The sequence below is a fragment of the Rhinopithecus roxellana genome, chromosome 8 (assembly GCF_007565055.1).
Source record: "Rhinopithecus roxellana isolate Shanxi Qingling chromosome 8, ASM756505v1, whole genome shotgun sequence".
In the NCBI taxonomy this organism is placed as follows: domain Eukaryota; kingdom Metazoa; phylum Chordata; class Mammalia; order Primates; family Cercopithecidae; genus Rhinopithecus; species Rhinopithecus roxellana.
In genome coordinates this window covers 61,558,390-61,584,787 of record NC_044556.1, presented here as the reverse complement: position 1 = coordinate 61,584,787, position 26,398 = coordinate 61,558,390, and the positions used below count along the sequence as shown (strand labels likewise).

General features: G+C 33.7%; 1 protein-coding gene across 1 annotated transcript in view; it reads right to left on the bottom strand.

The window, feature by feature from the left end:
- The window catches only part of KCNT2 (potassium sodium-activated channel subfamily T member 2), a 405,225-nt gene that overhangs the window by 3,069 nt on the left and 375,758 nt on the right, over positions 1-26,398 (bottom strand). Inside the window, exon 27 of the mRNA XM_030937154.1 lies at positions 7,059-7,143. Coding sequence (XP_030793014.1) covers positions 7,059-7,143 — 85 coding nt within the window. The remainder of the gene's footprint in view (positions 1-7,058; positions 7,144-26,398) is intronic.

Genomic DNA, 26,398 nt, shown 5'->3' with positions numbered 1-26,398 from the left:
TGAATATAATGCATAATGTTTAAATTAGCTGAAAAATTATTTATCTAAAATTCAGATTATGGTATAGTAAGTGATAATATTAAAGTATGGAGAATCATTCTTAACTAATTCTGCTAGTAAATATAAAAACGTTTATCTGCCAAACTCAAACATTTCATTAACGTGAGAATTTGTTTTAAGAGAGTTGTCTTACTTCAGACTGTCAAATGACGTACAGGCATACCTTTTTTATTGCTTTTTACTTGATTGTACTTTGTCAATATTGCATTATTTATACACGGAAGCTTTGTGGCAACCCTGCATCAAGCAAGTCCATTGGAGACATTTTTTCCAACAACATGAGCTCACTTAGGGTCTCTGTGTCAGATTTGGTAACTTGAACTTTTTCCATTGTAATTATATCTGTTATGGTGATCTGTGATCAGTAATCTTTGATGTTCCTATTGTAATTGTTTTAGGATACCATTATCCGCACCCATATAAGAAAGCAATTTTAACCAATAAAATATGTGTGTTCTGATCACTTCACCAACTGGCTATTCCTTTGACTTTCTCTCCCTCTCCTCCACCATCTGTATTCCCCAAAACACAAGAATATTAAAGTTAGATCAGTTAATAACCCAAAAATGACTTGTAGTTGTTCAAGTGAAAAGAAGAGTCTTATGTCTCTCACTTTAAATCAAAAGCTAGAAATGATTATGCTTAGTGAGGAAGGCACATCAAAAGCTTACATAAGTTGGAAGTTAGGTCTTTTGTGCCAGTTAGCCAAGTTGTAAATGCAAAGGAAAAGTTCCTAGGGAAATTAAAAGTGCTACTTCAGTGAATACACAACTGATAAGAAAGGTAAACAGCTTTATTGCTGAGATGGCAAAAGTATGAGTGGTCTGGAAAAAAGATCAAACCCGCTACAACATTCTCTTAATCCAAAGCCAAATCCAGAGTGATGCTCTACCTCTTTTCAGTTCTCTGAAAGGTGAAGGAGGTGAAGAAGCTATGGAAGAGGTTAGCTACAGAAGAGGAAGCTAGCAGAGGTTAGCTCATGAAGCTTAAGGAAGTAAGTCTCCTCCATAACATAAACGTGCAAGGTGAAACAGACAGTGCCAATGGAGAGGTTACAGCAAGTTATCCAAAAAATCAAACTATTAATAAGATCATTGATGCAGGTGGCTAAATTAAACAACAGATTTTCAATTTGGAAGGCAGACTTCTATTGGAAAAAAGGTGCTATCTAGTACTTTCATAGCTAGAGTGGAGAAGACAAAGCCTGGTTTCAAAGCTTCAGTGACAGGCTGACTCTTTTGGTAGGGGCTAATACATCCGGTGACTTTCAGTTGAAGCCGGTGCTCATTTACCATTCTGGAATGGTAATTCCACTTAAGAATTCTGCTAAATCTGCTCTTCCTGTGCTCTAGAAATGGAAAAGCAAAGCTTGGCTGGCAGCACATTTGTTTAAAGCATAGTTTACTGAATACTGTTGAGACTTAATGCTTAAAAAAAAGACTGTTTTCAAAATATTACTGTCCCTTGATAAAGCACTAGGTCACCCAAGAGCTCTGATGGAGATATACAATGAGATTAGTATTGTATCATTCTTGCTAACCCAACAGCTATTCTGCAGTCCATGGATCAGAGTCATTTCAATGTTCATGATTCATGGGATGAGGTAGAAATATCAACATTAACAGAAGTTTGGAAGAAGTTGACTCTAACCCTTATCGATAACTTTGAGGGGTTCAAGACTTCAGTGGAGGAAGTAACTGCAGTTGTGGTAGAAATAGCAAGAGAACTAGAATTAGAAGCAGAGCCCAAAGATGTGACTCAATTGCTGCAATCTCTGACCAAAACTTGAATGAATGAGGAGTTGCTTCTTATTTATGATCAAATAAATTGGTTTCTTGAGATGAAATCTCCTGCTGAAGATGCTATGAACATTGTTGAAATGACTATAAAGAATTTATATTATTACATAAACTTAGTTGACAAAGTAGCAGCAGGGTTTGAAAGGATTGACTCCAGTTTTGAAAGAAGTTCCACTTTGGATAAAACGCTATCAAAGGGTATCACATGCTACAGATAAATCTTGCATGAAAGAAAGAGTCAATCAATGCAGCATACTACTTCATTGTTGTCTAATTTTAAGAAATTGCCACACCATTCAAACCTTCAGAAACCACTACCCCAATCTGTCAGCAGCCATCAACATTGAGGCAAGACTCTCTACCAGCAAAAAAAGATTATGACTCCATGAAGGTGCAGATGATTGCTAGCATTTTTTAGCAATAAGCTATTTTTTAATTAAGTACATTTTTAGACACAATGCTTTGCTTTTGCACACTTAGTAGACCACAGTATAATGCAAACATAAATTTTGTATGCACTGGGAAACCAAAAAATTCAAGTGACTCGCTTGATTGCAATATTCACTCTATCGTGGTAGTCTGGAACAAATCCTGCAGTATCTCTGAGGTATGCCTGAGTATCTTCAGTAACTGCTTCTTGAGCACCTGTAGGAAACTGTGCTAACACTTTAGAATTTAAAAAAATCACAAAACTTGACCTCTATCCGGCAGAAGATTAAAGCATAATTTATGAAGTAGATATAATGGAAAGAAAAAAGAAATTCCAAACGTCATACAAAGTGAAAAAGAACAACAGAGAGAATTAGAAACTACTTTATTGATGGGTTGGGTTGAACTTGCCTCTCCAGGCTTCAGAGAAGATTTAGGAGGAAGGAACAGGAGGTGACTCCAAACGTTGTCAATGGAGACTACAGAGGATGGATGTTTCTGATGTGCTTAGAAAGGATTTGACTTTAGAAAACTGGTAAATCATGGTAGGTAAAGTCAGAAACAAAGGTAGGAAACAGGTAATGAAAGACCTTAAGTTTCAGAATAATTAGTTTCAATTGTGTTCCAAAGGCAGTAGGAAGTCACTAAGGGTTTGAAAAGGAGAGAAAGAAAATAAATATATGCAACACAGCATTCTAAGAAAGCCATGTTCCAAGTCCAAATGAAAGAAGTATTTCATACTTCTATAATATTTTTAAGAGGCAGTATATAAAATGAACAGGGAAACTAATTAAAAAGTGAGAACTCTAATAAAGATTGCACCGTGTTCTTAAAGACTGAAGGAAAAAGTTCATAAAATATACTCCTTAATGAAAATGAGAAAAGGCAATAAAAAACATTGAGTCTATTTTCTTTGACCAAAAAAAAGTTGAGATTAGTGTTCTTGGACCTATTAACTGGATTTTGTCATCTATGCACACTGCTTTATAATTACTTTAAATATCAATAGCATTGTAGATTGATGAAGAAAACTAATAGTGCAAATTATACTTTTTAATACCATATCATCTAGTGATTTATTATTGTTTGTATCAAATTAATGTTGCTTCTTCATTTAAAATGAACTTCTGAAAGTGAATTTTTAGAAAAACATAAAAGAAACCAGTATAATCCATTATCCTCTACATTCATTGATGTAGTAGCAAAAGTTCCTTTTCTTACTATTATCATTACAAAACCTCTGAGTCCAATAAAGCAAATTTCTTAAACTGTGTTTTTATATATTACTTGTCATGTTAGGCATCTTTCAAATGATAATTTATCATTGCTCTGGTTCCACTGAAATTTAATTATCTTAGTGTCACAAATACAGATCACTGCAATGGTGTAAGTAAAGCTTTTTAAATTTTTTTTAATAGCAGTCATGTTGATGTTTTAGCTTAAAACTAATAAAAAATAAGAGTATCTAAAAGGCGGAAAATTCTCTAAAATATGTCTACTTTACCTGTCCACATTGTGACATATGTATTTTATTCATAAGTAAAAAGGTTAAACATTATTTGAAATTATAAACATAAATATTTGACAAAAGGACATGTTCTTAGACTCAAAAGGTTGACAGCATTTTCTTTGAACATTCTGTCAAAAATAATTAGGGAAATGATTGTATTAAGCTAAAGAAATGTAATTTATTACAAAATAAAAACAAAGTAAGCATAATTTTTAACATTCTGTATAATTAACCCAATTATACTTATTTGAAAAAGAGGTATAAGAAGGCTGGAATTAATATGGGTAGATTAGATATTTAATAAAATTGTCTATACTATGGACTTAAAAGAAAAAAGACATGTATAAATGTGGATGCTAAGAAAAAAGAACAGCTTTATTTTATTATCATAATATACCATGTGAAGGGTCCAGGATGAGAAATTAAAATCCAAGTACATCATAAATAAGAAGTTTTCCTCTAATTGAAGTCCTTTATAAATTCAGTACCACCATCAGATACAATTTTTGACAGTGACTTAAGAATTCTACTAGCTTAAATTATTATTCGTCTGTTTCCCCAATGCTCCTGTATTCTAACCAGTATTATCAGATGATAAAATAAAGCAATATTATACTAGATAGTTCTATCTCAGGTGCATTTTAGGAATCTCTTTACATTTATTTGGGGTCAGATTTACTCCTGCTGTTTTATTTTCCTAATAAGTTTTTGAAATGCTTCCTGTTTCTGCCCTAAAACAAAACTCTCCTCAGTAGTTCAACACTCATTCTTCTACTTTTTCTTCTGTATTTATATTTTTGGGAAAAACATTCCCTATTTGCCTTTTTCAGCTGGAAGAGAAGTAATATTTTTGTTTTCTATAGAAAACGGGCTTATCTTCAAAGTTCTAATACTATGTATCTCAATGCTTTCTATGCATTTCCTCTTTGTACTTTAAATAGTATATTTGAATGGATGGACGAAGAAAATTTGTGGTATATAGGCAAAGTAGAAGACCATTCATCCATAAAAAAGATGAAATTCTGTCATTTGCAGCAACACAGTCAGAACTGGAAAACATTATGTTAAGTGAAATAAGCCACAGAAAAACAAATACCATATGTTTTCATTCAAATGTGTGAGCTGAAATAACTGATCTCATGGAGATAGTGGGTAGAATGTTACCAGAGGCTGGGAAGGGTGATGAGGAGGGGAAGATGGAGAGAGATTGGTTTATTAGTAACCAAAATACAGTTACACAGAAGAAATAAATTCCAGTGCTTCAAAGTACAGTAGGGCAACTCTGCTTAACAAGACTTTATTGTATATTTCAAAATAGCTGGAAAAGAAGATTTGGGATATTCCTAACACAAAAAAATTATAAGTGTTTGGGGTAATGGCTATCCCAATTACCCTGATTGATCATTACATATTTTATGCATGTATCAAAATATCACATGTACCCCATAAAATGCACAAGTAGTATGTATCAATAAAAATTAATTCATTAGAAAGTCAATATTTATTAAAAATACATATATACTTGAACCCACATATCATCTCTCTTTTTTTTTTTTTTACTACCCAACAACCCCTCTTTTCAGCCTGGAAGATTGTCTCCCCATTCTGACTTGTTTTGTTGAAACAACATTTTTATTTTTATTTTTGTAATCACACAGTTTCGAAACCCTAAAGCTATATTAGATTTCTTTTTCAATTCCCAAATCAATAATCAAGTCTCATTTTCTGCCTTCATAAATCTATTTAGATAGGGGCTTGCCTTCGCAATGCTTTATCTTGATGCTATGACAGATGGTTCGTTCCCTCACACCTGCTTTTTAATTGTTTACCCTACATTCATGTTCACCTCAACCCTAACCCATCCTATCAATCAATTCTATTGTTTTCTGCAGAACTCCTTTAAAAAAATCATACCCTTTCCACTCCAGTCAAAATTTTCCACAAAACTGACAACATATCAAAGAGTCTTCTAAATTTTTGCACATTATTACATTTAGTCCTAAACCTCTTGCATGGATCCATATTATGCTCAGCATCACAAAATGTTCTCAGTTCTGCTAGTCTCTGACCTTATCACTTGCTTTCTGGATTACAGATGCAAACACATCCTATGGATCTAATATCCAACAAAACATGTGGATCTTTTGCACTCATTTTCTGTCAGCAATACAATGTATAGTTAGCTACCTTGGGTAAACATCACTTGATCTACCCCAGGACAGGTCGTGTATCTCAAGGGCAGATTCTTCTAAGGAATTTGTTTCCTAGGCTTACACCAACAGCCATCAAAGTGCCTTTTCTAAAGTCTTGCTACATGCTTGCTCATATATGTCTAAGTGCTGTTCATCATCTCTAAGACCAACTTTAAATCCATTTTGTCATCTAAGACCTTTCCAGAGGCAAATATAATTTATTTTTTCAGTATTACATTTACCTTTCAACAGAAATGCTAACTACACAAAACTTCTACTCCAGTCAAATTGCCACTGAAACACTTTATGCAATTCCTGTATAGTGCATTTTCCAAGCCATTCTTCCTGTTCTGGAATGTCCTCTCTTCTCCACCATCACAAATTCTATCTACCTTTCAGAGTCTAGTTTAAGTCTTACATTCTTTATAATTGCTCCAACCACTCAATAAAGTCTCCCTCTATTAATTCAGAAAAGCACTATCTCATTCAACTGATTTAGTTTGTTAGTGACAAAGTCATATTATGTATTACTATTACATTTTTCATGTGTAAATTGTAGCTTTGTTAATTACAGTGTAAGGACTTCGAAGTCGGAGAAAATGCCTTAGTCTATCTCACATATTTAGGTGAGTGCTACAACTGTATATGTTCAATAATTATTTTTTGAGAAATAAAATTAGTACCGTAGACCTTTATCTATAAGTGCTTGACCAATCGTAATTCGGCTTTTGGGAACTTAAAGGTATTTAGAACTAGACAGTGTGGGATATTTCAGGTTTCCTGTTGAGTTGCTCTTTTATTCTTCCAGATTTTCCCTTATTTTTCCAAATATTTTTTAGCTCACAGAATACAGAATTCATGCTATTTCTTTATTTTATACTCCTTTTAAACAATCCTAATTTTTATATTACATGAAACACATCAAATGCATTTGTTTATTTACAAAATTAGGCATAGACTAAGCACTTATAAGAAAAATAAGAGGCTAGGATGACCTAATGAAAGTACAAAAATAAATAGTAGTTTTCTAAAAATATATGTGTTATATGAGATATAAGATCAACTTACACAACATCATTCAGCTCTATTCTGGTATCTGGAGATGGGTTAATCAGGATGTAGGAGAGGGTACTTTGATGATCATTCATTTCATCTAGAAGATAAATAAGTGACAAGTTTGTTATACTACTTATAGAAAATTACAGGAATTACTATCAAACAGCTTGTATTCAAACCATATAACTGTCAACAAGAACTTACGTAGTTTTGTCCACAGCATGATTGTGCATGTAAGTTTGGCTGTTTTCAAATTACTGTCATTGAAAATATCTGATGGGTACTTATTTTTTGTTCCAATAGATGATAAAATAAAGTATCTAATTCTGTTCAGAATAACCACAGTTATAATCTACCTTTTATTACACTGAAAAAGTATTTTTCTTTAATAAATGCCTAGATAAGACATTTACTTGATTTACTATGCTTTATCAATTATAAAAAATAATTATGGCTATAGATAACAATCCTAGAAAAGAATATCCACACAGGAAATTCTTGGGAAAAATAATATAATTACATTATATTTAGAAAGCGTAATAGATATGTGTCAAAAAAGCTTGAAGACCCTAAATATGTGTTTGGCTTTGCTACATGACACATCTCATGTAACTCATCTTAATGCTTTTGCAGGATGCAAATAATTCTCTGGAACAGAATTTAACCATGAATTTTAAGGGAGGTGTACTGCTGAATCATTTGTTTTTCCTAAAGCTATATATATAGCTTTAGGAAAAACAATGGCAAACAGCTTTGGGGTCTCAATTTTTTAGATTTCAAGATTATCGTAAGATGTAAATATAAAGTTATGTGGATGTATACTTCAATAAACATAATTCCTCCCATGGGCAAAATTTTCAATCTATGAGAATTCTCTCAAGAATCCTGTTCTTGAGCTATAGTATTCCAACCACTGCAGCTGCAGACAAGAATGGCTCCTGAAGAAAGAAATAATTTTTTCAGTTTGACCCAAAGTCTAAGAATAAGTTTCATACCAATCTAAGAATCAGTTTCATACCAATACCAACAGTATTTAGTGCATACTCAAATAACTGCATTAAACTAAAATCAAGATATTTTAAGCCCAACATAGCTGACCCTGATGAACAATTTGCTGCACTGGAATATAAATTACTTTCATAAAGTAATGTTGACTACGGTGTCCCTCTAATGAGAAACCTGTCAATTTAATATGAAAGACACTATTTTCAGCTATGATATTTCAAGTTGATATGGAGATGTGCCCTATTTTTAAAGTGTAAAAACAAAAATCCTTATCTTACGAGGCAGATAAATCACAAAATAATTAAATCCACTATGAGTTTGCCAGTAAAATTATTACAACCAATAGCTCACCAAATTCATAATCAAATAAACTAGTATATTCAGTTCCACATCTATGGGATACACACAAGGAATTGTATCATGCCATAGTGTTACGGTTGCCAGGAAAAATAGAGAATGCCCATGAAATTTGAATTTTAGATAAACAACTACCATTTTTGTTGCTGTTGTTGGGATCTCACTCTGTCATTCAGGCTGGAGTACAGTGGCTTGATCATACAACTAATGTTTTTTAGAATAAATGTATGCCAAATAATGCATGTGATATACTTATACTAAAATATTTTTGTTGCTTATCAGAAATTTAAGTTCCACTGGGAATCTGTATTTTTATTGCTAAATCTAGTGGTCACATCTAGTGTTAGATGGCTAGGTTAACTGGCTGGAGATTAAAATTCCAATGAACATATATTGATGCTTACTACAAATAAGGTATAATTCCAACTCAAAACATATTTTGCTGGTAGGAGATTACTTGGATTATTTCTCCATATGAAAAGAAATTTTGATTCATATGTGCTCTTTGAGAAATGCCCCCTTGCTTGAATTTCTACAACTGTTCTGCAAAGGTACAGATTGATAGTGCATTGTGGAGACTAAATTGTAATAATCTAAAAAGTAAGAGGTGGACTAGAAAATCTCCATCTTATTTGACTATGTATGAAACTCTGTTTCTTTTATAAACAATGACATTATTGAACTGTGATACAAGAAAAACAATTTAACAGATAACTTATCAGTCAATATCAATACCTAGCTTTTATCCTTGATTATTAACAGGATATTATACTCATTTTTGGTTCCAGAAACAAGCCAAATTCTATTAGTGACCTGATTTATCTGTTAAAAATGTAAAAATTGTGTAGTTAATTGAGAAATTTCCAGCAGGAGATACGATTTTTGTGTCAATATTATTTTTTCTGCTTAAGCAGCCTGTATTATTTTTCCTACTGAAGATTTTTATTTTCCCACAAACCACAGGGACTGGAGCAAGCATTTTGTCAATGTTTTCAATTCAATTATTATATATGGCTTATTACGACATAGAAAACATCATAATCAGAAATAATCTCTCCGGGTTTCTTTCCTCACCCCTCATTGACTTTTCCTCAGGAAGAAGGAATGACTTACCTTTTAGAATTAGGTAAAAAGAATTTGCTGACTTCAAAGCTATTCTCTTTTTCTTTCATGTGTGCCTTGCTATAGGGTACAGTTTGCCTGCTTGTTCTCTGCCATGCTGCTTTGTGGAGAAGGCCTGCAGTTGCCCCTCTTTTTTGTGACTTTGTGTTTAAGAAGCATTATATAATGCTAATATAAATGATGAGTTAATATAAATTATATATTATATAATAATATACATTATATATTATATATTAGCATTATATAATGCTAATATAAATAACAAGTTAATGGGTGCAGCAAACCAACACAGCACATATATACATATGTAACAAACCTGCACGTTGTGCACATGTACCCTAGAACTTAAAGTATAATAATGATAATAATAATAAAGAATGAAGGAGTGAGATTTTCTAAAAGTGTATTGCAGTCACACATCAAAACCACATTCAACAATAGTTTTTATTAGCCATAATCCTGGAATATGTTGTCTCCATCAGTCTTTCTCTATGGTTATTTTCTAGACATTCTTTCATTCTGGAGGTGAAAATGTGGTAGATTTGTGGGATCTTCAGGATTGTATCATGATAATTATCATTGACTATGGGAAAGATACAAATTAATTAAAATATGGCTCTGCAACAAGGATACCATATTTACTGAATAAAGTAAATTCTGTTTGGTAAATTGGCTTTACGAACAACAGAAGCTATTTCTTACCAAACAAAAATATCTATGAAGGGAATTTGCAACGAATATATATTTACTGTGTTCCTGATAACCAAAATATGATACTGGCAAAATAAAAAAAAAATTATATGGATTAAATTATTTTTATTAAAATTACTTTTTCATCAGTGACATAATTCTTTTAATAAAACTACTCATAAAAACTGAAAATAGTATTTTTGAATATTGTAAACGTTAAAATAAATTATATGGAGAAAAAGTTAAAGATTGCTACTAGCATTTACAAAGAAACTTAGTTTGCGATATAAAATTATTAAATATTTTGCTTAGAGTAGTTTGTATAAATAGATCACATTAGAAAAGAAACAGAATCATATTCCTATGGTTCTTACAAAATAATTGATTAATGAGTTCTATTCCATGCACATTAATTTCATATTTTTGTTTTGTTTTAAATTTTCATATTGAAGTATTTTAAAAGGATTTTTAAAAGAGCATAATAGAATTTCGTAAGAAAGAAAATTAAATATCATGTATATTTGTATAGGTTACCATTAAATAATACTTCTGTTATAGACTGAATTGTGCGTTCCCCCACAAACTCCAGGGTTGAAAAGCTAACTACCGGCCAGGCGCGGTGGCTCAAGCCTGTAATCCCAGCACTTTGGGAGGCCGAGACGGGCGGATCACGAGGTCAGGAGATCGAGACCATCCTAGCTAACACGGTGAAACTCCGTCTCTACTAAAAAAAAAAAATACAAAAAACTAGCTGGGCGAGTTGGCGGGCGCCTGTAGTCCCAACTACTTGGGAGGCTGAGGCAGGAGAATGGCGTAAACCCAGGAGGCGGAGCTTGCAGTGAGCTGAGATCCGGCCACTGCACTCCAGCCTGGGCTATAGAGCGAGACTCTGTCTCAAAAAAAAAAAAAAAAAAGAAAAGAAAAGTTAACCACTAAGATGACTGTATTTGGAGATAGACTCTCAAAAACTAATTAGGTTTAAATGGGGTCAACAGGGTTGTCCCCTAATCCAATAGGACCGGTGTCCTCATAAAAAGAAGAGATACCAGGAGTAAATACATACAGAGACAAGACTGTATGAGGACACAGAAAGAAGGCAGCCATCTGTCAGCCAACATGAGAGGCCTCAGAAGAAATCAAAGTTTGGGCACCTTGATGTTGGACTTCCATCTTCCAGAATTGTGAGAAAATAAACTTCTAGTGTTTAAACCATATACTCTGTGGTATTTTGTTATGGCAGCCCTAGTACACGAATATAACTTCTGAAAACACACATCCATTGTATCATGTGTAGTCAGAGGAACATTCTATATAATATAACGATATCACTTACAGGCCCAGTTAAGAACAAAGGCTCTGAAACCAGACTGCATGCATTGAAATTCTGGATCTGCCAATTGCTCACTCTGAGATCTTAGGGAAATTATTTAATTTCTCTTAATCTCTGTGACTAGCATCCTGGCGTGAAAAATGAGGATAGCAACACTGCAATCTTACAGGTTGTTGTTAGAATTAAATTCTGATAAATAAATAAGAAATATAATTTAAAATTAATATGTTCACATTGATTTATAGTTCTTGTACTTAGTGCCTTATTGATATTAAGTGCAACATGAAGATTATTATTATTGTAGCAGGCAAAATCAAGCAGTAAATTACAAAAAAAAATTAAATATGTATTGCTATATGAAGGTGTTGGCATGCATAAATAGAGAAAGAGTGTTTTGAACAAATAGAAGAGCAAATGGCAAAACAAGAAATGGTTTGGTTTAACTTGTAGCAAGTAGGCACCAGGGAACGGACTAAAGTGAGAGAGAAGAAGATTAATTTGAGATGATGTTGAACAGGCAAGCTGGGACCAGATTCTAGAAGGGCTTTAACCTTGGTCAGCAGTTTGAATTTTATTCTAAGTGCAACGAGAAAACATTGAAAGATTGTAAGGGTCGAGGGGAAGGCTGGTGGAATGAAACAATTTTATATTAAATATATCACTTTGATTGCTTTGTGGGAAATTAACTGAGTGGTTTAAACTCAGGACTATTAGGTGGTCATTGTGAAACAGAAACCCATGTGAGAAATATTGGTAGCATGAGAACAATAGAAATTGAATAAATTATTAAAAAGGGAGTGGAAGAGAGTTAGAAATGATGTGGGAGACAGAGAGAGAAAAGAGAGAGAGAGAGAGAGAGAGAGAGAAAGGAAGACAGAGAAAGAGACTGAAAGAAGGAGAGACAGAATGTTAAGCGGGAGATACCACAGTATGTTTGAATGCCAATGGGAGAAAACAAGTAAAATAAATTAGTGCTATATGAGAAAGACAGTGTGTTTTCCTTTAGTCAGTATAAGAAACACCTTATTAGGGAAGATAATCACAGTTGTACAGTGCTTAACTTCTTCTACATAGTTGGTAATAGCATAACCTAGTGATGATTTCATTTTCCTTCACCTGAACTTATATACACATTACGTGTTACCCACCTATAAAACTGGCTAGTTTTACAGTGCTGACTCAATTTGCTCATGTATTCCAGTTTAGTGCCAAATTATGTTTATGAGTACAAGTATTTTGTCTATTTTTACTGAACTGACCAGTATATTTGGGGGATGTGAAAGGTGCTTAGAGATAAGAATAAAAAAAAATAATTCCATTTAACTGACCTCTATTTAAAGTTACTTTTATTACCATTCAAAGATTTTTAATCATTTTCTGATAGGCAAGATAAAATTATTAATAATGTTTGAACTGTCTTAATTTATCCTCATATTAATATTCAGTGTATTCAAGATTATATGAAACTATGAGTAAAATGAGTAGATAGATTTTCAGAACAAGCTACATTTCAACTCGCCATGAGCCACTCCATCACTTACTAGCTTCCGGCAAATAAAACTAGCTACTTGATACTCAATTTTCCTTTCAAAATAGAGTTTTCAATATTTCTTAAAAGCCTATGTCAGTACCCTACCTGTGTTTAAAAGAAAACATAGGTTTTCTTTTAAAAACCAATGTTATATTTTATAAATATTGAAAGATCAAAACCACTTTGCTGTATTTTTTTAACATGATAAAGAATTCAAAAGAAAGCAAACATGAACAATTAGTCCAAGCACATATGATTTCTTCAGTGGTGCAAAGTCCTGTTTTGTTTTGTCAAGATGCTTTCTCCATTGTCCCACATCCCTTGCCCCATCATAATCTTCAAGGCTACTGGGAGCCCTGGTAAATGGAAGCTCTCAATAAATACTAGTTTCTTTCAAAATACTATGATGACAGCTATTTTATATTAAATAATGTGGGATAAAACTATACAGATTGTCTTCATAGTAAGGAACATAGAGTACATTTACATTTAAATAGAATATTCATTGCATGTCAAGTAAAAGGTTTTACATGTGTTCAGGTGAAGTACTTCAAAATTTAGTGATGAATCTAATTGATAATCTGAAAATGTAAAATCAAGACATTATAGAAAGCCAAAAAAATTTTGGAAACACAAATAGCATATTTATTACATAATTTTATTTTAATAATTGGCCCCACTGATTTAAAGGTACTACTACTGATGTAATAGCTGAGGATTGAAGAAAACTATACTAAACATATTACTTAAATAATTTAAAAATAAGTACACACCAAGTTTTCCAGTTTTGCAGCTATACTGCAGTACTTTCATTCGACTTACAGAACATTTTTATGATTAGTTGATAATTGTAATTTATCACATGGTATTCATTAGTTTCTTTTTCAACTAAGTCATTCAGTAATGATAACAGCATGATTATATGAATCACAGATAATTCTAATTCTGAGGACACACCAATGAACACGACAGGCAAAGTTTTTGCCCTCACACACCCTTTTAGCAATTTTCTTAGAATGGCTTCATACTGTATAATACATATCTTCAGAATAAGTGTCAGGAATCTTTAGTGATAGGTTTACTGTAAGGTACTGTAAACCTCCTATATAACTTTAAACATATCATTGAAGTTATTTTAGGATCACCATCACCGTTTTGATTATCACATAGGTGTGTTGGGTAAAAATGAAATGAGAAATTAACTAATCCCAAGTGCACATTGAGTTTTGACAAATGCATAGTGTGGCAACCACTACCATAATTATGGTGTCAAACACTTTCAAAATGCCAAAAAGATCTCTCATGCCCCTTTTGTAGTCAATTTTCTCCTCTCAACTTCTAGCAATCACTAATTTCAAGAAGCAATCAGTTTTCTAGGAGTAATAAAATGTGTTCCTATTTTTCTCTTAGCTATGTTTTTGTGTTGAATCCATGTTATTGCATGGATCTACTTTGATGCTAATACAGCCACTCTAGCTTTCTTTTTTTATTGCATAAAAAACCTGTTTTAAGAAGTGCTTTTCCACAGAGGAGTTGAAGCAAGATGACCAAATAGAAGCTTCCACTGATCATACTTTCTGAAAGAACACCAAATTGAACAACTATCCACACATAAAAAGCACCTTCATAAAAACCACAGATCAGGTGAGCAATTACAGCATCTGTTTTTAACTTTATGTTACTGAAAGGGGCACTAAGGAGGGTAGGAGAGACCATCTTGATTTTCCAACACCAACCCCACCCTATCTTTTGACGGTGACCGCATGGTGCAGGGAGTCTGTGCACTCGGGGAATGGAGAACACAGTGACTGTGAGACTGCATTGGAACTCAGTACTGCCCTGAAACAGTGGTAAGCAACACTGAGCAGAGCTCAGCCGGCGCCCACAGAAGGAACACTTAGACAAGTTCTAGCCAGAGAAGAGCTGCCTATTCCAGCAGTCACAACATGAGTTCTGGCAAGCCTTATCACTGTGGGCTAAAGTGTTCTGGGATTCTAAATAAACTTGAAAGGAAGTCTAGGCTATAAGGACTGAAATTCCTGGGGAAGTCCTGGAGCTGTGTTGGAATCAAAGACAATGGACTTCATGTGGCACAAGACCCAGTGAGATATCAGCTGGGACGGCAAAGGGAGTGCTTGTGCCTCCCCTCCCCGAACCCCAGGCAAGCAGCTCACAGCTCCAAGAGAGGCTCCTCCTTTCTGCTTGAGGGGAGGAAAGAGTAAAGAGGACTTTGTGTTGCAACTTGGATACCAGCTCAGCCATAGTATGACAGGGCACCAGGCAAAGTCCTGAGGCCCCCATTCCAGCCTCTAGCTCCCAGATGATATTTCTAGACATACCCCAGGCCAGAAAGGAACCTGCTTCCTTAAACAGAAGGATTCAGTCCTGGCAGCATTCATTACCTGCCAATTAAAGAGCCCTTGGACCCTGAATAATCAGCAGTGATTGCTGTGGGCCTTAAGTGAGACTCAGAGATGTGCTGGCATCAGGTATGACCCAGAACATTCCCAGCTCTGGTGGTTACAGCAAGAGATTCTTTATGCTAGAGAAAAAGAGGGATGGGTAAAGGGGACTTTGTCTTGCAGCCCCAGGTACTAGCTTGGTCACAGTGGGATAGAGCACCAAGTGGGCTCTTAGGGTCCCCAATTCTAGGCCTTGGCTCTTGGTCAGCATTTCTGGACCCTCCCTGGGCCAAAGGGGTGCCTGCTGTCCTGAGGAGAGAGATTCATGCCTGACAACATTCACCAAAATCTGACCGAAGAGCATGTGGGCCTTGAATGAACATAGACAGTAACCAGGTAGTACCCAACATTGGCCCGGAGTAGTGGTGGCCACAGGGAGAGATTTCTTTGCTTATAGGAAGGGGAGGGAAGAGAGGGATGGACTTTGTCTGTGGGTTAGGTGCCAGGTCAGCTGCAGTAGGATAGGGATACAGTTAGAGTCCTGAAGTTTCTGACTCTGGGCCCTGGCTCCTGAAAGGCATCTCTGGACTTGCCCAGAATAAGCAGGAAAGTTACCACCTGAAGGGAGAAAAACAGATGGGCTGGCTTTGCCACCTTCTGATTGTAGAGCTCTAAGGCTTTCAGCTAGCATAGGTGATAGCCAGGCAGTGGTTACTACAAGCCTTAGGCAAGGCCCCATAGTGTGTTGGCTTCAGGTCTGACCCATTGCAGTCCCAGGTGTGGTGGCCAGAGGGGTGCTTGTGTTATCCCTCCCCAAGCTCCAGGCAGCTCAGCACAGAGAGACTCTGTTTGGAAGGAAGTAAAGAAAGAGAACAAGAGTCTCTGCCTGGTAATCCAGAGAATGCTTCAAGATCTTACGCAATACCAAGAATGTAGTACTTTTACAAGTCTATAAGAGCCACAGCATTACAGGGCTTGGGGTGCCCCCTGAGTAGATATGGCTGCAGTGACCAAACACTTTGAACACGAAGTCCACGTCTCAGGCAGGGTGTGGTGTCTCATGCCTGTAATCTCAGAATTACAGGGAGGACTGCTTGAGCCCAGGAGTTTGAGACCAGCCTGGGCAACAGAGCAAGACCCTCTCTCTAAAAAAGCGAAAGCAAAATTAAAAAATAACAAAGCCCAAGTCTGAACACTTGAAAAGCCTTCCAAGAAAGATGGGTACACACAAGAACAGATTGCAAAGAATACAATAAATACCTAACTCTTCAATGCCCAGACACTGACGAACATCCAGAAGCATCAAGACCATCTTGGAAAATGTGTCGTCACCAAACAAAATAAGGAATCGGCGACCAATTATGGGGAGACAGAGATATGTGATTGTTTAGATGGATTATTCAACATAGCTGTTTTGAAGAAACTCCACAAAATTCAAGATAACACAGAGAAGGAATTCAGAATCCTAACAAAAAATGTAACAAAGAGGTTGAACTAATTAAAAAGAAGCAAGCAAAAATTCTAGAGTTGAAAAATGCTACTGGCATAATGAAGAATGCATCAATCTCTTAACAGAAGAAGAATTAGTGAGCTTGAAAACGGGCTATTTGAAAGTACTCAGTCAGAGGAGAAAAAGGAAAGCACAATTTTAAAACATGAAGCATGCCCACAGAATCTAGAAAATAGCACCAAACGGGCAAATCTAAGAGTTACTGGCTTTAAAGAGGAGGTTGAAAGATAGGTTTAGAACGTTTATAAAACAGGACAGTAACAGAGAAGTTCTCAAGCCTAGAGAAATATGTCAATATATAAATACAAGATGGTAATAGAACATCAAACAGATTAACCAAAATAAGACTACTTCAAGACATTTAATAATCAGACTCTCAAAGATCAAGAATAAAGAAAGGATCTGAAAAGTAGCAAGAGAAAAGAAATAACATACAATGGTGCTCTAATATATCTGGGAGCAGATTTCTTAGTGGAAACCTTACAGGCCAGGAGAGAGTGGCATGATATATTTAAAGTGCTGAAGGAAAAATACTTGCATCCTAGAATAGGAATAATAGTTGTCCTTTTATCCTTGTATTTTCGACCCATTGAAAATATTTTTTAAACATAAAGGAGAAATAAAGACTTTCCCAGTCAGACAAATCTGAGGGATTTCATCAACACCAGACCTGCCTATAAGAAATGCTAAAGAGAATTTTTCAATCTGAAAGAAAAGGATGTTAAAACAATAAGAAATCATCTGAAGGTACAAAACTCACTGACAGTAGTAAATACACAAAAAACCCACAAAATATTGTAACAGTGTAATAGTGGTGTGTAAATTACTTGTATTTTCAGTAGAAAGACTGAAAGATAAACTGATCAAAAATAATAACTACAACTTTTCAAGTTTTCAGGACATAGTATAATAAGATATGAATACAAACAACAAAAAGTTAAAAAGTGGAGGATAAAGTTAAAGGGTAGAGTTTTGGTTAGTTTTCTCTTTACTTGCTTGTTTGTTTATGAAATCAGTGTAATGTTGTCATCAGTTTAATAAAATGAGTTGTAAGATATTTTGCCAGCCTCATGGTATCTCAAATCAAAAAACCTACAACAGGTACACAATAAATAAAAGGAAGAAATTAAAATATACCACCAGAGAAAATCACCTTCAATAACAGGAAGATGAGAAGGAAGAGAAGACCACAAAACATCCAGCCAAAAAAAAAAAAAAAAAAAAAAAAAAAGTCAGGAGTAAGTTGTTACTTATCAATGAAAACATTGAATGTAAATGGACTAAACCCTCCCAATCAAAATACATACAGCATCTGAATGAATTAGAAAAACAAGACTTAATGATCTCTTGCCTACAAGAAACACACTTCCACTCAAAAGACACACATAGACCAAAAAAAATGGTACAGAAAAAGACATTCCATGCCAATAGAAACCAAAAAAGACTAGAAGTAGCTGTATTTATATCAGATAAAATAGACTTCAAGGCAAAAACTATAAAAAGAGACAAAGGTCATTATAAAATGATTAAGGAGTAAATTTAGAAAAAGGACATAACAATTGAAAACATACCTGCAACCACATTGGATGACCCAGATATACAAAGAAAATATTAAAAGAACTAAAGAGAGAGATAGACTCTGATACAATAATAACTGGAGACTTCAACAGCCCTCTTTCAATGTGGAACAGATCATCCAGACAGAAAATCAGCAAGAAAATGTCAAACTTAATCCTTGCCATAGACCAAATATCTATTAAAATATTGGCAAAACATTTTGTATTGGTCTGTTCTCACACTGCTATGAAGAACTTCCAGAGACTGGGTAATTTTAAAAGAGAAATTGACTCACAGTTCTGCATGACTGGGAAGGCCTCAGAAAACTTACAATCATGGCAGAAGGGGAAGAAAACATATCTTTCTTCACATGATGGCATGAAGGAGAAGTGCTGAGCCAAAGGCAGAAGAGACCCTTATAAAACCATCAGATTTGTGAGAACTCACTGTAGTAAGAACAGCATAGAAATACCCACCCCCATGATTCAATTACCTCCCACCAGGTCCCTCCCACAACAGTTAGGGATTATGGAAACTACAATTCAAGATGAGATATGGGTGGGGGCACAGCCAAAATCTATATTACATTTCATCCAATGGTTGCACAATACACATTCTTCTCCTTAGTATATAGATTATTCTCAAGGACGGGCCATATGTTAGGCCACAAGACAAGTTTTAATAATTTATTTTAAAAATAACATTATAGCAAGTATCTTCAACAAGAGAACTATGAAAACTATCCAAACACATGGAAATTAAACCAGATAATCTTGAATGACCAATGGGTCAATGAAGATATTAAGAAGGAAATTGAAAAATTTCTTTAAAAAAATTAATGGAAACACAACATACCAAAACCTATGGGATACAATGAAAGAGGTACTTAGAGGAAAATTTATAGCTAAAATTGTCTACATCAGACAAGCAGAAAAACTTCAAACAAACAACCCAATGATGCATCTTAAAGAACTAGAATGGCAAGAGCAAGCTAAACCAAAAACAGAAAAAAAGAAATAATAAAGACATGAGCAGAAATAAATGACATTGAAATGAAGAAAAAAAATACAAAAGATCAACAAAAGAAAAAGTCGTTTTTTGATAAGATAAACAAAATTGACAAACTTTTATCCAGACTAAAGAAAAAAAGAGGAAAGACCCAAATAAATAAAATAAGAGATGAAAATGAAACATTACAACTGATACTGTAGAAATACAAAGGATCATTTAGAGGCTATGCAACTATGAACAATCATATGGAAATGAATAGGAACCTGGAAGAAATTGATAAATTCCTAGACACACAAAACCTACCAAGACTGAAACATGAAGAAATCAAAAGCCTAAACAGACCAATAACAAATAATGACATGAAAGCCATAATAAGTAATGTCCCAGCAAAGAAAAGCCTTGGAATCTATGGCTACACCCCAAACATCTAGAGAAGGACTAACAACAATCCTACTCAACCTATTCCAAAAAATAGAAGAGGAAGGAATACTTCCAAAGTCTTTCTAAGAAGACAGTATTACCCTGATACGAAAACCAAATAAAGATACATCAACAAAGAAACAAACAGACAAAACTACAGGCCAATGTCTCTGATGAACATTGATGCAAAAATCCTCAGCACAATATTAGCAGACTGAATTCAACAGCACATTAAAAGGATTATTTTGGAAAAATTCAAAATCCTTTCATGATTAAAAAAAAAACTCCAAAAATTGGGTATAGGAGTAACAAACCTCAACACAATAAAACCATATACAACATGCACAGTTGATATCATACTGAGTGGGGAAAACTGAAAGCCTCTTCTCTAAGATCTGGAACATGTTAAGGATGCCCACTTTCAACAACATCATTCAACATAATACTGGAAGTTCTATCTAGAATAGACAGGCAAGAGAGAGAAGGAAAGAAAGGGCATTCAAATTGGAAAAGAAGGAATCAAATTATCCTTGTTTGCAGAAGATGCGCTGTTCTATTTGGAAAAACCTAAGGATTCAACCAAGAGTATTACAAATGATAAACAAATTCAGTAAACTTGCGGGGTACAAAATCAACATACAAAACTCAGTGGCTGGACATGGTGGCTCACGCCTGTAATCCCAGCACTTTGGGAGGCCGAGGCGGGAGGATCACCCAAAGTCAAGAGTTTGAGACCAGCCTGGCCAACACAGTGAAACCCTGTCTCTACTAAAAATACAAAAATTAGCTGGGCCTGGTGGCTTATTCCTGTAATTCCAGCTACTCGGGAGGCTGAGGCAGGAGAATCACTTGAACCCAGGAGGCATACCACTGTACTCCAGCCTGGATGACAAGAGTGAGACTCTGTCTCAAAAAAAAAAAAAAAAGTAGTATTTTTATATGCCAACAATGAATAATCTGATTAAACCAAGAAGGTAATCCCATTTAGAACAGCCACAAATAAAATTAAATATCTAGGAACTAGCTTAAAGAAGTGAAAAAGCTCTGCAATGTAAACCAAAAACATTGATGAAAGAATTTGAAGAGGACACAACAATTAGAATGATATTTCATGTTCACAGATTGGAAGAATCAATATTGTTAAAATGCCCATGCTATGCAAAGCAATCTACAGATTCAATGTAATCCCTATCAAAATACCAATGATATTCTTCACACAAATAAAAAAAGCTATTCTAAAATGTATATGTTACCACAAAGACCCAGTATAGCTACTCTGAGCAAAAAAGAACAAAACTGGCAGACTTCATATTACCTGATTCATATTACCTGACTTCATATTATACTACAGAGCTATAGTAACTAAAACAGCATGTTACTGGCATAAAAACACAGCATGAACCATGGTACTGGCATGATACAGTATGGTACAGACATATAGACCAATGGAACAGAATAGAGAACCCAGAAACAAAACCAGATATCAACAGTGAATTCATTTTCCACAAAGGTGTCAAGAACATACATTGGTGAAAGGAATTTCAATGAATGATTCTAGGAAAACTGGATATCTATATGCAGAAGAATGAAGCTCTAGACCCTTATCTTTCACTATTTACAAAAATAAATCAACATTCAAGAGTTAAATTTAAGACTATTAACTCTGAAAGTACTAAGAGAAAACATTGGGAAAACTCTTCAGGACATTGGACTGGGTAATGACTTATTGATACCCCACAAGCAGACAACCAATGCAAAAATTGACAAATCGGATCACATCAGGTTAAAAAGCTTATTCACAGCAAAGGGAATAATCAACAAAGTGAAGTGACAACCCACAATATGGGAGAAACTATCTGCAAACTCTGTATCTGACAAGTGATTAATAATCACATTATGTGAGGAGCTCAAACAACTTTACGGGAAATCATCTAGTATTCAATTTAAAAATAGGCAAAAGAGATGAATAGACATTGATGAAAAGCAGACACATAAATGAAAAACAGGTATATGTAAAGTTCCTCAACGTCACTGATCATCAGAAAAAGACAAATCAAAACTACAATGATGTATCATCTCACCACAATTAAATACTTTTATCCAAAATACAGGCAATGATTAATCCCGACAAAGATGTGGAATAAAGGGAACCCTTGTACACTGTTGGCGGGAAGTAAATTAGTACAACCACTATGAGGAGAATAGTTTAGAGCTTCCTCAGAAAACTAAAGACATAACTGCCATATGATCCAGCAATCTCACTTCTAGGTATATACCCAAAAGAAAGGATATCTGCACTCCCATGTTTATTGCAACTGTATTCACACTAGCCAAGATTTGAAAGCAACCTAAGTTCCATCAAGAGATGGATGGATAAAGAAAATATGATACATATATACAGTGGAGTAAAGATGCCTTTCTATTTTTTTTTTTATTTGCAAAGTTTCTAAGAAGAAGTCTGTTGTCATTTTACATTTATTCCTCATTCATAAAGTGCTTTTTCCCTCTAGCCCTTCCAAAAACAACAGTTTTTGTTGTTGTTTGTTTTTCTGAACCAAAAAAAGAATGAGATACTGTAATTTGAAACAATGTGATGGAACTGGAGGTCATTATGTTAGGTAAAATAAGCCACGCACAGAGATAAAAACTTCACATGTTCTCATTTATTCGTGGGAGCTAAACATTAAAGCAACTGAACTCATGGAGACAGAGAGTAAGTAAAATGATAGTTACCAGAGTCTGGGAATGGTAGTGGGCATGGGAGAAGAGGGGATAGTTATTGGGTACAAAACTATAATTAGATAGAATAAATAAGATCTAGTATTTGATAGCAAAACATGGTGACTACAGTCAATAATAATTTATTGTGCATTTAAAAATAACTAAAAGAGTATAAGTGGATTGGTTATAACACAAAGAAATAATAAATGCTTGAGGTAATAGAAACCTTATTAACCCTGATATGATTATTATGCATTATTTGCCTTTATCAAAATACCTCATGTACCATGTAAATATATACAACTACTATGTGCTTACTAAAATTAAAAAAACTTAAAGTGTATTTTCCTTTTAACCAGTTTTTTTTTTTTTTAATTTAAGTGGGTTTCTTTCAGACTACATATATGACATTTTGCTTTCTTTAATGCTACCTGATGACCTCTGCATTTCAACTGAACTGTGTAGTCCCTTTATATTTAATATAACTGTTACTATATTAGGGTTTAGACATTTCATTTTTCTCGTTGTGTTCTTTCTTATTGTTTTGTTTTCTCTTCCTTCTTTGAAGTGAGTTTTTAAAATTTTTCTTCTTTTAATCATTCCATTTTATTTGTACTATTGGCTATTAGTTATATCATTTTGACTTAGTTATTTTGTAGTTCCTCTAGGTAATAGGTTGGCAAACTTTTGTTCTGTAAAGAGCCAGATAGTAAATATTTTAGACTTTTCAGACCGTATGATAACTGTTGGCATCCACCAAATTCTTGCATTGTAGATTGAAAGAGGCCATGTACAATACATAAACAAGAAAGGATGGTTGTTTTATTTAGCAAAACTAGTGTGCTATTATTTCCCATGTTATACAGTTTACAATATACAGCTTTAAGTTATTACTCACTACTCTGAAATAATATAATACCATTTCACATGTAGTAGAACAACCTTACTACATTATATGTCAGTTTTTTCTTTCCTGTTATTTGAGTTAATATAGTCAGACATTTTTCTTCTACATGTACTATAAATCACACAATGTTATAAACTTGCTTCCAACAGTAAATTATCTTTTAACAAAATAAAAACATAGCTTGCATGTTTACCTATATATTTACTATTTATTTGGTCTAGATTCGTAATTCCACCTGGCATCATTTTTCTTCTGTTTTGGGAATGCCTTTTAGCATTTTTTTTTTTGTAGTATAAATAAATTCAACATTTGTTTGTCTAAAAATATCATTATTTGCCTTCATTTTAGAAAGATATCTACTTTATATATAATGTTATAGGTGGACTATTTTTTTACTACTCTCAAGATGCCTTTCTATTTTTTTGATTTGTAAAGTTTCTAACAAGAAGTCTGTTGACATTTTACATTTATTCCTTATTCATAAAGTGGTTTTTTCCTCTAGTCCTTCTGAAATATTTTCAGCAGTTTTGTATATTGTTTCTTGGCATTAGTTATTAAAATGTATTTATTATTTATATTTTTAAATATTTATATTGCTTGGGTTTCAAGGAGTTTCTTAAATTTTAGGTAGAGTTCTCATCGAATCTGAAAAAATTTTGGCTGTTGTTTCTTCAAATATTCATTCTCTTCTCTCCTTTTTGGAGTCCAATTACACGTATGTTACATTAGTTGATATTGTTCCACTGGTAACATTCTATGTGAGTTTCAAAGTTTTATTTTCCCTCCTTCTCTCTATATTCTATTTTGGAGACTCTATTTCTATGGCTTTATGCACATTGATATTTTTTTCTGTGGTAGCTATTCTGATGTTACCCCCATCCAGTATTTCACTTGGAATACTGCATTATGCATTTTTAGAATGTTCAATTTGATCTCTTTTCTATCTTCAGTTTATTTCTTTATCATGTTCTTGTTTTCCTCTGCCACTTTGAACATACAGAATATATTATAATAACTATTTTATAAGATCTGTGTTTTCCAAATCTGTTTCTGTTGATTTATTTTTCTACTGGTTATGGGTCATATTTTTTTTATTTTGCATCCTAGTCCTTGATTTGTAAAGGAGTTAATTCATCTATTTCCCTTTCCCTGGGGAATAAAGTTACATGCTTCCTTTGTCCAAAGTTTGCACACTATTGTTTCACATTTTTTGTGTTATTTCAGTTTGAGATTTATGCTCTCAGTTGAGAGCATAAATGATTGTCAAAATCAGAAGTTTCTCTCTGTTTTTTTCGTGCATTTAGAAAGCTCTTTCTTTGTACTTTTTTTGATTATTTATCAACCACTCAATCCATAATAAACTGTTAAACTAACTTATCTCAATAACAAAAAACAATTATTTGATTCAAATTGGCCTCATTTTTTCCTACACATGTGCCAAAACACTACAGATGAGTTTCTGGTTGTAAACATTAAATATATGTATAGTTGCAATTAAGTATGGTGAGAAATTATGTAAAAAATTTGTATCATTGAAAAATTAATACTCTAGGAAGGACATGATACAATTCTATAAAGTTAAACTTTATATTTTAATTTAAGGAGATAGGAACAATTTGTTGCTCAAATATTTTCATTTACTACCTATCATCAACTCATCAATTACCCATTTTGAACGCTTTATTGATTTATCTATTAAGAAAAAAAATTTAGTTTAGTCCTAATAAAGTTCTAAGAACAGAATGAGATTAACATAAATCAAATCCCCTGTATTAATTCTTGTGTTTTTGAGGGTCAACCCGGAGAGTTCTGGAAATATAGAAGTATATAGAATGCAATCAATTTTCTGGGGAAAATACACACATACTCATTTATATTAGGAAAAGCTAAATGATATGTCTCAAAAAATAATAAAAATCCAGTGCCAATTCCTTCTGAAATAGTAAATTGTTAGTGAAGTCATTAGCATGATCTCAGATACTTGTATTATTCCTCTAATTATTAAATGTTGCAAAAAGGTTATAAAAGGAATAGCTAGCCATAGTTCCTTTCCCCCAATTGGTAAATGTTTTAGGATAAATCTGTGAAAAATCTGTACTAGAGAAATGTATTTGATTTATTCATTAAAAAATATGAAAACTTATGAGCTGAAAAGTGAAGATGATGGTCTTATTATTACTACTACCACCATCACCACTACTATTACTACTGCTGTTAAATCTATCATAGTTTGAGTAGGAATAACAATTCTTTCTTGTTAAGTTTGCTTATTTATTTTGCGTAAGAAAGACAATGACTAAGAACTAAGTCCCCACGTTACCTATAAAAGAGTTCTTGGTTATTCTATTCATTATTTTAGGCAAATTATAATTTACTTGACAAAAAATAGGAATTTATCTTGAATATAATAAAAAACAAGTCCAGACACTGTTAGTTATCTTGTGTTATTTAAAAGGATTTATTTTATTCTTTCCTTGGCTTTCTGTCTTTTACTAACAATATGAAATTTATAACAATACACGTCAAAATCAGCTAGTACCTGCGATCAGCAGTCACATCAGGAAGATTTACTTGCCAATATATACTACTAAAAATATCATTTTATGGGCTAATCAAAAAAATCCATCAATAGATAAAAAAGAGTAATTTTGGTGAGCATGAGAGTCAATCTAAACAGATTATTGAGGGATAATGCTAGTTATGAACAGAAAAAAATGATTCACATTTGCAATATAGTTTGTAGGTTAAAAAATCCTTTCACTTGCATTCTATTATTTGAAATTATAACT